This window comes from Mytilus californianus, unplaced genomic scaffold (assembly GCF_021869535.1).
Source record: "Mytilus californianus isolate M0D057914Y unplaced genomic scaffold, xbMytCali1.0.p SCAF_2, whole genome shotgun sequence".
Classification (NCBI taxonomy): domain Eukaryota; kingdom Metazoa; phylum Mollusca; class Bivalvia; order Mytilida; family Mytilidae; genus Mytilus; species Mytilus californianus.
The window spans coordinates 136,836,629-136,850,830 of record NW_026262668.1 but is presented as its reverse complement, the minus strand read 5'-3'; the positions used below and the strand labels follow the sequence as shown (position 1 = coordinate 136,850,830).

The following is a 14,202-nucleotide window of genomic DNA, read 5'->3' as shown; positions in this document are numbered from 1 at the left end:
GTACCTAGAAAACCTATCTTAGTGAGAACTGACCTGTCTTCGTTTACATCCTTGTCCTTTGATCTCCTGATAGTTGTCTTAATAGCAATCGTACCACATCTCCTTATTTTTATACCCACATGAAATATTTTTAAACATTCCTTATGAACCAAGCATGAAAGACCAAAAAATGGAACATTGTTACAAACTAAACTATCTGGGAACACCCAACCACAGAAATGCTGGTACCCGCTATGACATGTATGAAGACATGTATTCTGGATGTCTTGTAATAAAAGAAGTTTGTTCTTGCTAACAAATTTTATTAACACACAAAGCAATATTAAAACATGTTAATTTTCCAAGTCCTTTTTTAATTCCATTCATGACACTATTTGAATAAATATATAGTCACTGGTTGGATTTTACATATTGATAATGGTGATTTCATACTCTGGTTAACTTCCGTTTTAAGTTTGTCACAGGAGCTGACACAATTTGTATTTGAATTTTTGGAACATAAAGTATCCTCTGCGACGTGTACATCATAGAAAATACATTCTACAAATGTATGTCTTCTAGAGGCTTGGTTTGATGCCTTTCCCTGTATTGCATGCAGTATGAGTGATCATTTTGTAAGTCAGAATATGGTGTTATTTCTTGCACTTTCACCACAAAGAAACATATCTCCTTTCTTTAACTTTGGTATCCTGAAAATAACAAACATTTTTTTTTGTAAGACTAAAATACATAAAATATAATTAGGGTTTCCCTGACATTTTCCATATTGTAAAATTATAATATTAATCCATTTAATTTCAAAGCAAAAAAAAATAAAACATTACATGTAAAACAAAATACACCTGCCTACGAATAAGAATCTAAAAATTACATTTTGTGGCAGTACTAGTACTAGTGCTGAAAGCTGTCAGAGCTGGCTAGAATTCAACTAAGAATTTCTGTAAAAAATATTAAGAGATGTGGCACACTGGTATGATTCTTGCACAAATTCTGAATATAATGATTTTAAAGTAATTCTGGTATCAGTATTATTTTATATATATAATAATGTAGTTACCTGATTATTATCCACAGCCATAATCAACTATTGTCTTCAGAGAGAAGTACTATTAGAACACAAAATATCTTTTACATCTGAAAGTAAAAAACTTAATGCAAATATGATGTTAAACAATTATACACAGTAACTGAAATTTTATTACTTATGTATCAAGAGTAAGCTACTCTCCTAGCCGTCCATATATAAAAGTTAAATAATTATTTTTTATCAAATAACATTTAGAGAATTTTGCAGTAATTTAAAAAAGAATAATTGGGCACTCGTCACTGCTGGGTTATGTATAATCTGTTACTGTTTAAACCATGTAAACAGATGTAATTTACATGTTCACTATAATAATGCTGGGATATGTATTTTATTGAAATTAATCCAGTTATCGTGGGTTTTATGGTATACATATATATATATGTGTGAACATTAACAAAGTAACACGTGTACAGTTCATAATACATCACAAAAATAATAAAATACAAGACATGAATTTATGTAGAATGTGGAGTCTGGTCAGAAAAAGTTCAGAATTTTAAAGTCCGCATTGGCACATTATGCATCCTATACAAGTACATAACCGGTTGATTGTATTGGGGTAACAAGGATTAATTATGTACTTTAGTAGACATGTATCCATCCCAAGAATATCAAATGTTTGACCATGACAACATAAAATTTTTGACTATTTTGGTATTTCTTTATATTTCAAATGATGAACCCCGACGCCCAAGAGTCCTGACAATACATGTATGAAGAGTTTTTAGTAGTGAGCTGAGAGTTTATAACTGCTCCTTGATGAAGTGCCTAATTTTACTTTCAAATTCTCCATACATGTACAAGTGAATGGACCGTTCTTTTCTTTTTGGTTTTTGTTTATGAGTGTTAAGAAATTTTTTGTTTTGTGGAACACTTTTTGACAACAAAGCCTGAAAAATAGTCTTTCATAAAATTTCTTTTTATTCATTTGGGCAGTTAGAAAAATTATACTGGTCTGGGACGAGCGCTTGTGATTTATCCTGAAGACGTCAATATATATTTTTTATTTCATTAACTGAATTAGTCGCACTGAAGTCGTACCCTTATCCCCCACACTTTTAAGCACATACATGCATATACACATATACAAATGTAACTATCTCCTGTTATCTTTGGTACAGGCCTGAGGTATACCAAAAAATTGGAGAGATAGACAGTCTTAATATATGATAGTAAGAACACGCCTTTAACTTGTAAATTAATAGTGTCCCTATATTTTCACTTTATACTACTGCCAAAATATGCCATCACCTATGACAGTAGCCTATGTGCATGACTGTATGATTGATATACTCAGTTGATGTGGTGAACGTAAGCAGGGTTCTGTAAACCCTTGAAGGCATAAAGGTATTTCCCAGTACATTTTCATATCAATTCTAAAGGAAAAAACAATACCTTTTGGTGTAAATGTCCATGAAACGACAGATGCAAACTATGTATTCTACTGTAAACATTTTTCATCACGTTCGAGGGACTACAGGAAGTTTATTTATGTTAATTTGGTCCCGCCCATTATAACGACTTTTGGATGCATCTAGTAACCGTAGCGGTATTTTGAAAATATGATAATATCACACGTTATCATTTTGCAAGCCAAATGTTTTAGAAAGTACAACAAATAAACTATGATAAATTGATATAATTACGTTTTAGTGTTGAAATCGACCGATTGTGGCACTTTATTGATATTTTATCAGTCCACCCTTTTTTGCACTGACGCGGGACGATTTTTGACGGTTGGTCTGAAATAACCATTAAAATAACAACAACGAAAGCTCCTTACACTATATAGTTTATAATATGCACGCACCACACACATTTATTTCATATAATTCAAGTTTCTGAACACAATTCCGTATTATGAAGGAGGAGATTGAGATTAAAGTTGTGGTTTGGACCGCCTATTTGGGCGGGATTATTACAATGACCAATAGATAAAATGCATAGTATATTTAGATGCAGACAATGTGTTTTGTAAAGATATAAACTGTTTTTTTAATCAGAACTGTCATAAACTTACACTTAAAAGTATCACATCATGTAATTTTGTTATAGTATACTTACAAAACGTCGAGTTTATCTGGAAACGACATAAATTCAACTTGTAATGGTGGACGAAAAACGACTAACGAGATGCATCACGGTAAATCTCGCAAAATCTCATCATACGCAGCTTATTTCAATACAGGCAATGCAAATAGTTCACGAGATTCCAATCCTTCTCACTATACAAATCCTTGATATAACCTTATAAATGGAACACTACCATGATAAAAAAAATATTGGGTACGAGTTGGTAAAAATAGGGTTCGAGTTGGTTGAGTACGAGTTGACATGTCTCCGTCCGAGTTGACTTATTGACGATCCGAGTTGTCTTTTTTGATAATTCAGTATGCCTGGTTATTTGGGTGGACTGAATTAAAATTTCCATTAACTAACAGGCCGAAAGAGATAACTTAATTTTTCGAGAATATCTCAACACAAATAGCGATAATGTGTACTGTTCCCCCCAGCTTTTCGGAATAATACCGTTATATGTCCGAGATTGACTCAGAAGTTTATATTTTAACTTCAACCAAAAATAAAAATCCTGAAGGTGAACCCACCGGCACATGTGAGATCCTAGATCTAGGCTACTTAAAGTTACATCTATGGTATTTTTCAAACTGGTCCGATTACTGAAATGAACATGTTTAATGGGTGTCACAAATTCTCAAGATCAATCTCCTGCTAGGGATGTCAAACCTCCCATACGTACAGTTCCCATTATTTATTATTGAGAGTATTTACATTGTGTTTAGTATACATCTCGAATCGCCGAAATGATCTTAAAACACCTATGTTCCGTTGGAATGCACCCAAATTTCCATTGAATGAACCCTCTAGAAATATAAAAAAAAGACATGTATGATGTAGGCTTGTAGCAGTTAATCAGGCTGGACAATGGGCCTTATCTTACCTTACCTCTGTATCTTTAACCCCCTTTGTAGAGGAACCATACGCTAGTATGTAGAACTTGTGATCCGCAATTTCTATGCACAGTGATGCCTCCACCAATATGTTGCAGTGCTCTATATTTACAGTGAAATCCTACCCACACACACTTATATTAAAAATCCTTTGTTTTATAATTAAAATGTTTCTGTGCCTATCATACATGTCATACGGTGGTTAAAAATCAGTCACTATAAAAATATAAAATTCCTTTCTTATCGCTATTTGAAAATCTGCGACACTTGACCCGAGAATTTGCGACATTTTAACTTTTGACGTCATACAACAATAATTTTTCCTTTGTGGCTTCAGACATTTTCTCTTGTGAAGTCAAAATTTTACAGGAACCTACCTCTGTGATGTAGAGTAATGGCAGACAATTAGTGATAAGGTGTATTGTCTATTGACAAATGGGGAATAGTTCCCCAAATGAATAACTATTTCTCAATGAGGGATACCTTTCTCAATTTTTTAATCCACATTTTTACTTGAAATGGCACATATTTATGAAAAATGCAGTAGGTTTCTTTAAAGATGTATCAAATTTATTCGTTCATTGTACATGTTGTATGTTCAATTCAGGTAGGGTGAAGGTTGGCGCCTATTAAAACATTTAAACCCACTGCATTTGTTTGCACCTATCCTAAGTCAGGGCTGAGGCTCCGTGTTGAAGGCCGTACTTTGACCTATGATGATTTACTTTTACAAATTGTGACTTGGATGGAGAGTTGTCTCATTGGCACTCATACCACATCTGTTTTCCAGAAAAAGCTACAAGCCTGTGAAAATATAATTTGAAAATTTTCAAGTCGACCAGCTTATTCATGTTATTTAAAACCCAAAATGAAAATATGGTTCTTTCAGGAAAATAATTCCATTTTCTATTACTTTGTACCATTTAAAAAAAATCATGTTTGCACTATCAAAAGAGAGGCAAAAGATACCAATTAGTGCAAAATGGCCATTAAAAATCCCCAATCTCATTGAATTTTGAAATGACCAAAATTATTTCTGTAAAAGAAATATTTCATGATCTAGGTAAATCCCAATCTGCCATTTCGGTCAAACACGTTTCAGTTTAGGTCATGTCCGACAAAAATTACCATTGCCTGACCCTTGCCATGGGTACTACATGTATAAGAAATCCTTAATTAAAGGAAAATGGATAATACCATTGCAAAAACGAAAAGACAACCAACAATCTACAAAACATTACATAAAAAAACTAGAGTTATCTACCTTCTTTATAGCTACATAAGAAAATTGCATGCAGGCTGCAAAAATAATTTGTCTGATTTCCTATGAGTATTGTTCTGAATATAAATGACATATTTTCTTAAATTATAGAGTCTTTATCATTTCTAGGGTATTTAGGCAGTATATATTAGGGATTTCAGTACATGTCAACATTCCAATCAACATTCATTGAATTTCTCTTCAATGATTTCGACTGTCAAACATGTAACACAAACATCTATCATCAGTAGAAATGGTAGCAGACGATATGGAAAATTGAGGACCCAAGATATCTATAAAGAAGGATTAAACACATGTCTTTCAACTTACTAACAATTTTTTAAAACTGTAAAATGTCAATAATCTTTTCATTCCAAATTTTAAAATTTGAGTTACCCAACACCCTTTTTAAGCTGGGTGGATTTCAAGGTCCCTTGGATGGATTTAACATAATTAGACCTGATGTGATGAAGTTTCAAATACAAGAAAACGTACACAGAAAATACTCAATCATTAACATCAAGGTAGTGGTTTTAAAAACTCATCCATGATATCAGAATTATAATTTAATATCCCAGACACTGTTTTGTCTACACTCATTATTGCACTCTATAATCAAAACAGAAGCCAAATCAATTACAAATTTATGAGCATTGGAAAACAAAAATATCCCAGTGAATAAAGTTTCAAGGTTAACATAACAGGTTGACTGTACAAGGCCAGGATCTGACTTGAGCACTGGTCCAATGGCCCAGGCCAGTAAAAGTTGTTTTAAACTGGCCCTACATGTATGTATCAGTAAATTTATGATCAAATTTTGTAGCTTCAAATTAAGAGGAGCAGGTAAATTTTAGGCAATAAGCTAAGATATTAATTTTAACTGACCCTACTGGTCAGGTTAATGTTCGTTCTTATGACGACCCCTGTAGGTTCTATATTTAAATGGGATATAAGATGATGTAACTGAAGAGCCCTGGAGGTTCAATATGGAAATGGGATATAACTGGCTACCCTGGATGATCAGAACCTGGGATAAGTTGAAGTCACATTTGGACTATTTGTTTTATTCAGGTGTAATTGAAAGATTCTTATTCACATAACATAATGGAGTACTTTTTCATTATATTAAAATGATAATATGCAATATAAATATTTTTTTCAGATTGAAACACTGTTAAAATGAATTGCAAACAGCTTTTTACACTCAGATCAGCCATTGGTATCCAAGATATACTAGCCAAAATTCAGTTAAAGAACAATATCAGCATTTGGTCCTTGACATGTCATCATGATGGAACAATAATGAGGCAAAAACACAATTGTTGTTACATGACAGATTCTAGATTAAATTGTTCATTAAGTAATAATACAACAGTGTTCAAGTCAGGTTCAGTTTTGAATTTTAGTGATATTTTTTATCAACAAAACAGGCAGAAAGGACATAGCCATTGGCAGAATATTAAACACACCAAAGGTGAACAGGATGCCTTAAGAGGAAAGGAAACACAAATGTTAACGTTAAGGATAAAAAATGCTCTCAAAGGTATTTATTTCTAATATAAGGTTATTAAAATTGTGATGTCAGTTTTGTACTAAATATTTGAAGGTACATGTAGGGCTCAAATATTGAGAAGAGAGTAACATAGGCCTTATAAAATTATACTTGTGTTTCCGTTAACATGCGTAAAAAAAATTTTGCATTGGTAGGTAGGCAAATAATGCGTTTATTTTTTAACAGTTTTTGACTCCTTTAAACAGTGGAAACTGTCTGTCATTAATAGTGCTTGTTGAAAGATGACAAAAAAAAATACTATAGGGTAGGTAGGGTTAGCCAAGTATACACAAAACAAGGAATTATTTGAAATTGGAATAATTTTGAATTCTGAAAAATTGATTAGAAATGTATGATGAAAACTAACCCAACTAAATACGGTTAGCCATGCATGCATGCATGGCAAAGGGGGGTTAGTTAGTTCATAATGAAATATATTAGTGAAAGTAAAATTAACCTTAGACATGTGCTCAGGTCTAACCCTAATTAGTTAGGTTAGTTTTCATTATTTTCTAATCAATTTTCCAGAATTTAAAATTATTCCAGATTCAAATAATTCCTTGTTACAAGTATAATTCATTGTTATTAGGGCCCCATAAATATATTTTATTTTGCATTTTTTCCCTTATGGAGCAATTTAATGTTTTTCCACATGTCTTGAAAACATAAACCCATTTAAAATGTCTAAACAACCAGAAATAAAATTTCTAAAAACAGATTATTAAATTTTCTAATTTATAAATATGTAAATTTTGTAGTATTTTTTGTTTAACTCATTATCTTTAGATCATGAAGATTGACTTAATACATGTAATAACTAGCTTACTACATGTTCTGTAGTGAATTGTCTAGAGTTCTATTTTGCTTTTGGAGAAGATTTTTTTTGCTTGTAAATATTACGGTATTTGTTCCTGACAGAATAAAGAGTATAAATAAAATATGTGTTCCAACAGGAACAGATATTATAGTACTGTTTATAACAAAGTTTCCAGAGAAACTTCAGTTAGGAATTAAACATATTCATTGAAAGGTCATGGGTTCAATCCAAAGACCTGAAAATTGGTATTAATTTGATGCTTGTCTTCTAATCAGGCAGCAATTAGGAGTAAGAACAATGACTGGTTGGTTCTGAGTCAGAATAATGCTGGTGTCTGGGTAGGGTGACATGTCTTCCTACTGACTGTTAGCTTGTCAGTTTAGTACTTATAACACAATGCAGACATCTTATACGTTCAGGTATTTCACATCCAATTTTTTAAGGTAATATTCTTTACAAAGCACAAAAATGTCGGTATTCACCTCAAAAGCTAACCAAACCTTTAAACAGACTTATTCAGAAGGGATATAGTTACGATACTGTTGTCAGGTCATTAAGGATTGCATATTTTGGTATTAATATTGATTCACTCGTAGGGTCTTTGCATCGGAAATAAACACATTTATTCTAAAACCAGTTGTTGGCATGATACGGGTTATGTTCTTCTCATATATTTTATGATGGTATGATACTAAACCCCAAACGGGAGGGATGTTTAAAGACATAATCTTTCAATCAGTTTAATTGAGGTCTGGAGCTGGCATGTCAGTAACTGCTAGTTGTCCTTTGTTAATTTATGTATCATTGTCATTTTGCTTAGTTTCTTTTATTACCTATTCTGACATCGGACTCTGACTTCTTTTTAATGAGTTTTATTGTGCGTATTGCTGTGTGTTTCTTTATTCTACATTGGCTAGAGGTATAGGGGAGGGTTGAGATCTCTCAAAACATGTTTAACCCCGCCACATTTTTGCGTCTGTCCCAAGTCAGGAGCCTCTGGCTTTTGTTAGTTTTGTATTTTTTTTAATTTTAGTTCATTTATATGTTTTGGAGTTTAGTATGACGTCCATTTTCACTGAACTAGTACACATTTTTATTTAGGGGCCAGCTGAGGCCCACCTCCGGGTGCGGGATTTTCTCGCTGCGTTGAAGACCCATTGGTGGCCTTCGGTTGTTATCTGCTCTTTGGTCAGGTTGTTGTCTCTTTGACATATTCCCCATTTCCATCCTCAATTTTATCCTTTCCTGATGTGAATATTATATTTGCCAATGGACACGAAAAGCAAATTCATCATCATATATTATAAGTGTGAACCGTGGTATATTTCAGATAATGCCTCTACAGATCCTAAAGTGAACAATGAATTGGGAAGATGTATTGATTCTGGTAAACAGAAAAACATTGCAATGGACACCATTCTGAGGATAATCCGTAACACAGTAAATATATTAATGCCAATGTTTTTAATATCTGCACAAAATGTAATTTTTGGCCGTATTTTTTTGTCATTTTGATTTGACAATTTTTGCATGAGTTGTAGGACTTGACCATTTTTAAGCTGGCTAATTTGGCTCCATGTTACCACTCATGAATTTTGAAATAAAGGAATATGATAAGACCATAGATATGTTAATGACTTGCATAAAAAACAAAACACCATTTGAATAATCTACCACACACCTTTCAGGTGTTTGCCCTTAAATAAAAAAAAAGTTTTGAAATCACTCTGATCAACTGATTTTTAGATAAGTTAATTGATTGATTGTAGGTGTTTGACACCCCTTACAGTACACTTGGCTATATTTTGACAGCCATATTTTGTTGGAGGGAGCTAGAGAACCCAGAGAGAACCATAGACCTTTGTCAGGAAATTCTCAGAGCTACTATGGCAACTTTTTGGACAGAATAATTTATAAATGTACCAACTCATTTTAAACTTTGCCTTTTGGAAAGTAAATCTTCAGAAAGGCAAAGTCTAACACAAACAAGGAATAGACCCCTTAAATAAAAATAAAATAATACAGTTATGGTAAACTTACCACTGATACAAATTAAACTATGTTTTGTTGTCTCTTTGACATATTCCCCATTTCCATTCTCAATTTTATTAATAACAAAGTGTATTAAATTCCAAATACAAATATGACAAATGTTGATGATTTTATCTTCAGGCATCAAAGAATGAAAGTTCGCGGGAGGAGATAATAGAATGTACCGGTGCTGGTGGGTTGAAGTTTATTATACAAGCTTTTACTGATCTTCCAAAGAGAACCAGACCAGATATTCAAGCCAGACTTAAAAAATTTGGGTAAGTAACGTTATTATTTGTTTGACTTATTAACCATTATGTATCTGCATCAGATGTCTTCTTTCAGGATATCAATAATACCCATGCACACAATGTTATCAGTACATTATCATAAAGGATTAAGATCAGTAAGGGCCCTATTTAGCCCCAAATATTAATCCAATTGTTTCAAGTTGATGGATAGACATATAAGAAAGTGAAATAGAACTATTTTTACCGATCTTTTCTAACAAAGCATTGACAATTACGCCCCAAATAGGCCAAAAACCAAGATTTTGGTGAAAGTTGACATCAGTCAGATTTATACCACATTTAAGTCTAGGAAACATAGAGCCCACTGTCTGAGAAACTAAATATTCAAATTTCAAATTTTCTTGCTTTCCTTTGATTTCATTATTGTGATGTCATGTAGAAGGTGACCATGTCTGATGACTTCACATAGAAAGAACATCTTTTGCAGATCATATAAATAGAAAGATTCATTTGAGTTAATATTGTCAAAATATCACTAGAGAAACAGCTTCCACCACAGTTTCTCCTATGATACAAAATATCACTAGAGAAACAGCTTCCACCACGGTATCTCCTATGATACAAAATATCACTAGAGAAACAGCTTCCACCACGGTATCTCCTATGATACAAAATATCACTAGAGAAACAGCTTCCACTAGGGTATCTCCTATGATACAAAATATCACTAGAGAAACAGCTTCCACCACGGTATCTCCTATGATACAAAATATCACTATAGAAACAGCTTCCACCACGGTATCTCCTATGATACAAAATATCACTAGAGAAACAGCTTCCACCATAGTATCTCCTATGATACAATATTTCTACTCTCGACAAATTAAATTTCCACTATTTATTTAACTTTTATTAAAGGAGATGGTACAATCTATATATATATATATACATGGTATGACAATAGGGATCTCACTAGGATATTTTTCAGCAAGTCCTGGGTCTCATCATTTTTTGCAGTGGTTAGTCCAAGCTGATTTTGATGAGTTCATTTCAGTAAAGTAACATAAAATTACAAATGGAAATTGATTAAAAACTTAGTTTATGTGTGAGGGGAGATCTATCTTTTTGTACTCATTTAAGGCGTTATAATAATTTATGTAGAATTAATAAGATGTTGATGCACATCACAATTGGACAGTGGTTTGTGTGCATCATAAAATTGCTGTCTATGATGAATATTGATATTGTTATATATATATACTTAATTTTGTTTTATTGTATTTGAGTTGTCTCCCCTTGACTATGGTTGTTATTTACTTTGTAATTCTGTCCAACATGTCCTGTCTGACCCCTAAATGTTAATGATCTCTGGTGGCCTCTCCTGGTGCCTTTCATGTTTGACCTCATATTATGGACAGAGATACATGTGGTAAGAGGAGGAGGCCAATGCCATGATTAACTTTTCCTACGTATTCATGCAATTTATTCTGAGTGATAAAAGATGAGTATGATCTAGTAGATAATTACCATATTTGCATAAATGTAGGGTACTTACCATTTTAGCTTAAGACTGCTATAGAAAAATTTAATATTAATACTTATATTATGTGTATATCTATGTATCTCAATGCTTGAAGTTCTTTCAGATAAAATAAAAAATTACAAAAAAACATAAAATTACAAATAGTGAAAACAATAAATACTTTTCTAATTCAATAATTAATTGATACAACAATTGTTTTTTTGTTTCTAGGGCAACAATAGATAAACAAGGGACAGCTACACGTGGTTTTGAGAGAAAAGGTTTTGTAGATGTTGAGCTTGGTGAAGAAGACAGTAGAAACCACGATGATCATATAGAGTTAGCTATTGAAGCTGAGGCTGATGATGTCTCCATGGAAACCAGAGAGGAAGGAATAGATGTACTACAGGTAGGAACACCTTACTCGTGTAACTACATTCAAAATGATAATAACACTTTATAAATTTTATGTGTCTGAAGTAATTTTCTGGATTTATTTCATCGTGGGTCTCATTGGGGTCTAAGCATGACCCGGGATTGCCGTTTTTTTGTAAGCGTGACAAGTGAAAGTCAAATTATTGTGCCGTGAAAAAGGGAAATGAAGTCTAGCGGGTCACAGGAAATTACAAAAAAAATGAGAATTGCTTACATACATAGTGTAAGCGGGATACGGGAATCTGACAAAACAGTAAGCGGGATCTGGGATCAGAACCCCCCAATGAGACCCCCTTCATCAGGAACTGCTCAAAGCCAAATATTTGAAAGCAAACAGATGTATAAGATCCTGAACAACTGAAGAGCTATTACTGAAAGGGACTTAAGAATAAAGTATAGAACTTTATTAGGCCAAATCCATCTAAGGTGAACTTTGCCTGAGGGAGTTGGAACATTAGTTTCTTAACAATTTCTTAATATATAAACGGATACTAAAAATCTTATTATAAATAGTATTCTATTATAGCATTAAACACATATTTCCATTAAGTTCATTGAATTGTGAACAGGATCAATTCACTCACAAATGAATTAAAGTCCAAAGTTTGTTAGTGACATACTTGTCTATAAACTGGTTATTTTTCTTGTATTAGTTTTGACTTCTGTTCTATCTGTAAATTCTAATTATAACAAGTGTTCAGTAGATGTTTTGTATGCAAGTAGGTTTAAAGATACAGACATATATTGTTGATACTACATATTAATTCATTATGATTGACCTCAAAAGATTACTACATCCTTAACTTGTTAACATTAGTGAATGACTGTTAGAATTTACAGCACTGTGTAACTTGTAAACATCAGTGAATGACTGTTAGAATTTACAGCACTGTGTAACTTGTCAACATCAGTGAATGACTGTTAGAACTTACAGTAATGTGTAACTTGTTAACATCAGTGAATGACTGTTAGAACTTACAGCACTGTGAAGCTTGTCAACATTAGTGAATGACTGTTAGAACTTACAGTAATGTGTAACTTGTTAACATTAGTGAATGACTGTTAGAACTTACAGCACTGTAAAGCTTGTCAACATTAGTGAATGACTGTTAGAACTTACAGCACTGTGTAGCTTGTTAACATCAGTGAATGACTGTTAGAACTTACAGCACTGTGTAGCTTGTTAACATCAGTGAATGACTGTTAGAACTTACAGTACTGTGTAACTTGTTAACATCAGTGAATGACTGTTAAAACTTTCAGTACTGTGTAACGTGTCAACATCAGTGAATGACTATTAGAACTTACAGCACTGTGTAACTTGTTAACATCAGTGAATGACTGTTAGAACTTACAGCACTGTTTAACTTTTTAACATCAGTGAATGACTGTTAGAACTTACAGCATTGTGTAACTTGTTATACTTAACATCAGTGAATGACTGTTAGAACTTTCAGTACTGTGTAATAAAGACAAAGCAACTATTACATACATTCAAACTCTATCAAGAACTTATAGATTTCATTCAAGCTAAAAAAAACCTAAAAAACACTATGATCTCAAATTTAATGACTTTACATGTATACTATTAATAACATGGGACTCTACCAAAACGATTTCACAGGCGTTGGTTCACCACACGGAATTTAATTTATTAATAACATTGTATATTATCTTCAGTTCCAGTGTAATTATTTAGTGGTGAATCAAGTGAGGAAATATTTAGAATCTAAAGGATTGAATGTAGTTTATGCTGAGTCAGTATTTATACCAATACCAACATCAACTGTTCAAATGAATTCAGATAACATGGAAAAACTGTACAAACTTATAGATAAAGTCAAGGAAGTAGAGGGCGTTGAAGAAGTATTTATTAATGCAGAACCTGAAAGTTGATGTTTGTTTAAAAATAAAACTTGTTTATAACTGTGTCTCTAATATTGATTTCCTTTCTCTATGCCCTTGTGAAATTTATTACCAAATCAAAAGATGGCAGAAAATAGCCTAGTGATTTTAGCCTTCATTATATTAACGAGTTTAGAAATTAGAAAAAGAATATTTTGCTCCATTCTTCTTTTTTGCACCTTTTAAAACATGTCTGTTACAGTTCACAGAAACCTCAGGTCATTCCTACCTGTGTATTTTTACATGACATATTTTGTGTGCAGGGAGAACCATTAAGGGGTACTTTCAAGGGGTTAGGAAAAGAATAAATTTACTACCTGATCAATCAGGCGGAGTTGAAATATTCTTATACATTCAACAATACAAATGTCT

The 14,202-nt window shown here is 32.7% G+C and overlaps 1 protein-coding gene and 1 long non-coding RNA gene across 2 annotated transcripts; one reads left to right on the top strand and one right to left on the bottom strand.

The window, feature by feature from the left end:
* Nucleotides 1-281: 281 nt before the first annotated feature.
* Nucleotides 282-3,003, bottom strand: LOC127731156 (uncharacterized). Its single transcript, XR_007995519.1, has 3 exons — nucleotides 2,483-3,003; nucleotides 1,058-1,134; nucleotides 282-689 (listed from the first exon to the last, which is right to left on the bottom strand). It is a non-coding gene; the product is annotated as an uncharacterized LOC127731156 (long non-coding RNA).
* Nucleotides 3,004-3,637: 634 nt separating this feature from the next.
* LOC127731155 (probable transcriptional regulatory protein TTE1135) lies at nucleotides 3,638-13,856 on the top strand. The gene is made up of 6 exons (XM_052240087.1): nucleotides 3,638-3,741; nucleotides 6,480-6,860; nucleotides 9,017-9,126; nucleotides 9,859-9,995; nucleotides 11,722-11,899; nucleotides 13,606-13,856. Exons 2-6 carry the CDS (start codon nucleotides 6,497-6,499, stop codon nucleotides 13,819-13,821), a joined length of 1,005 nt encoding a protein of 334 aa, XP_052096047.1. The 5' UTR covers nucleotides 3,638-3,741; nucleotides 6,480-6,496; the 3' UTR covers nucleotides 13,822-13,856.
* Nucleotides 13,857-14,202: the final 346 nt, after the last annotated feature.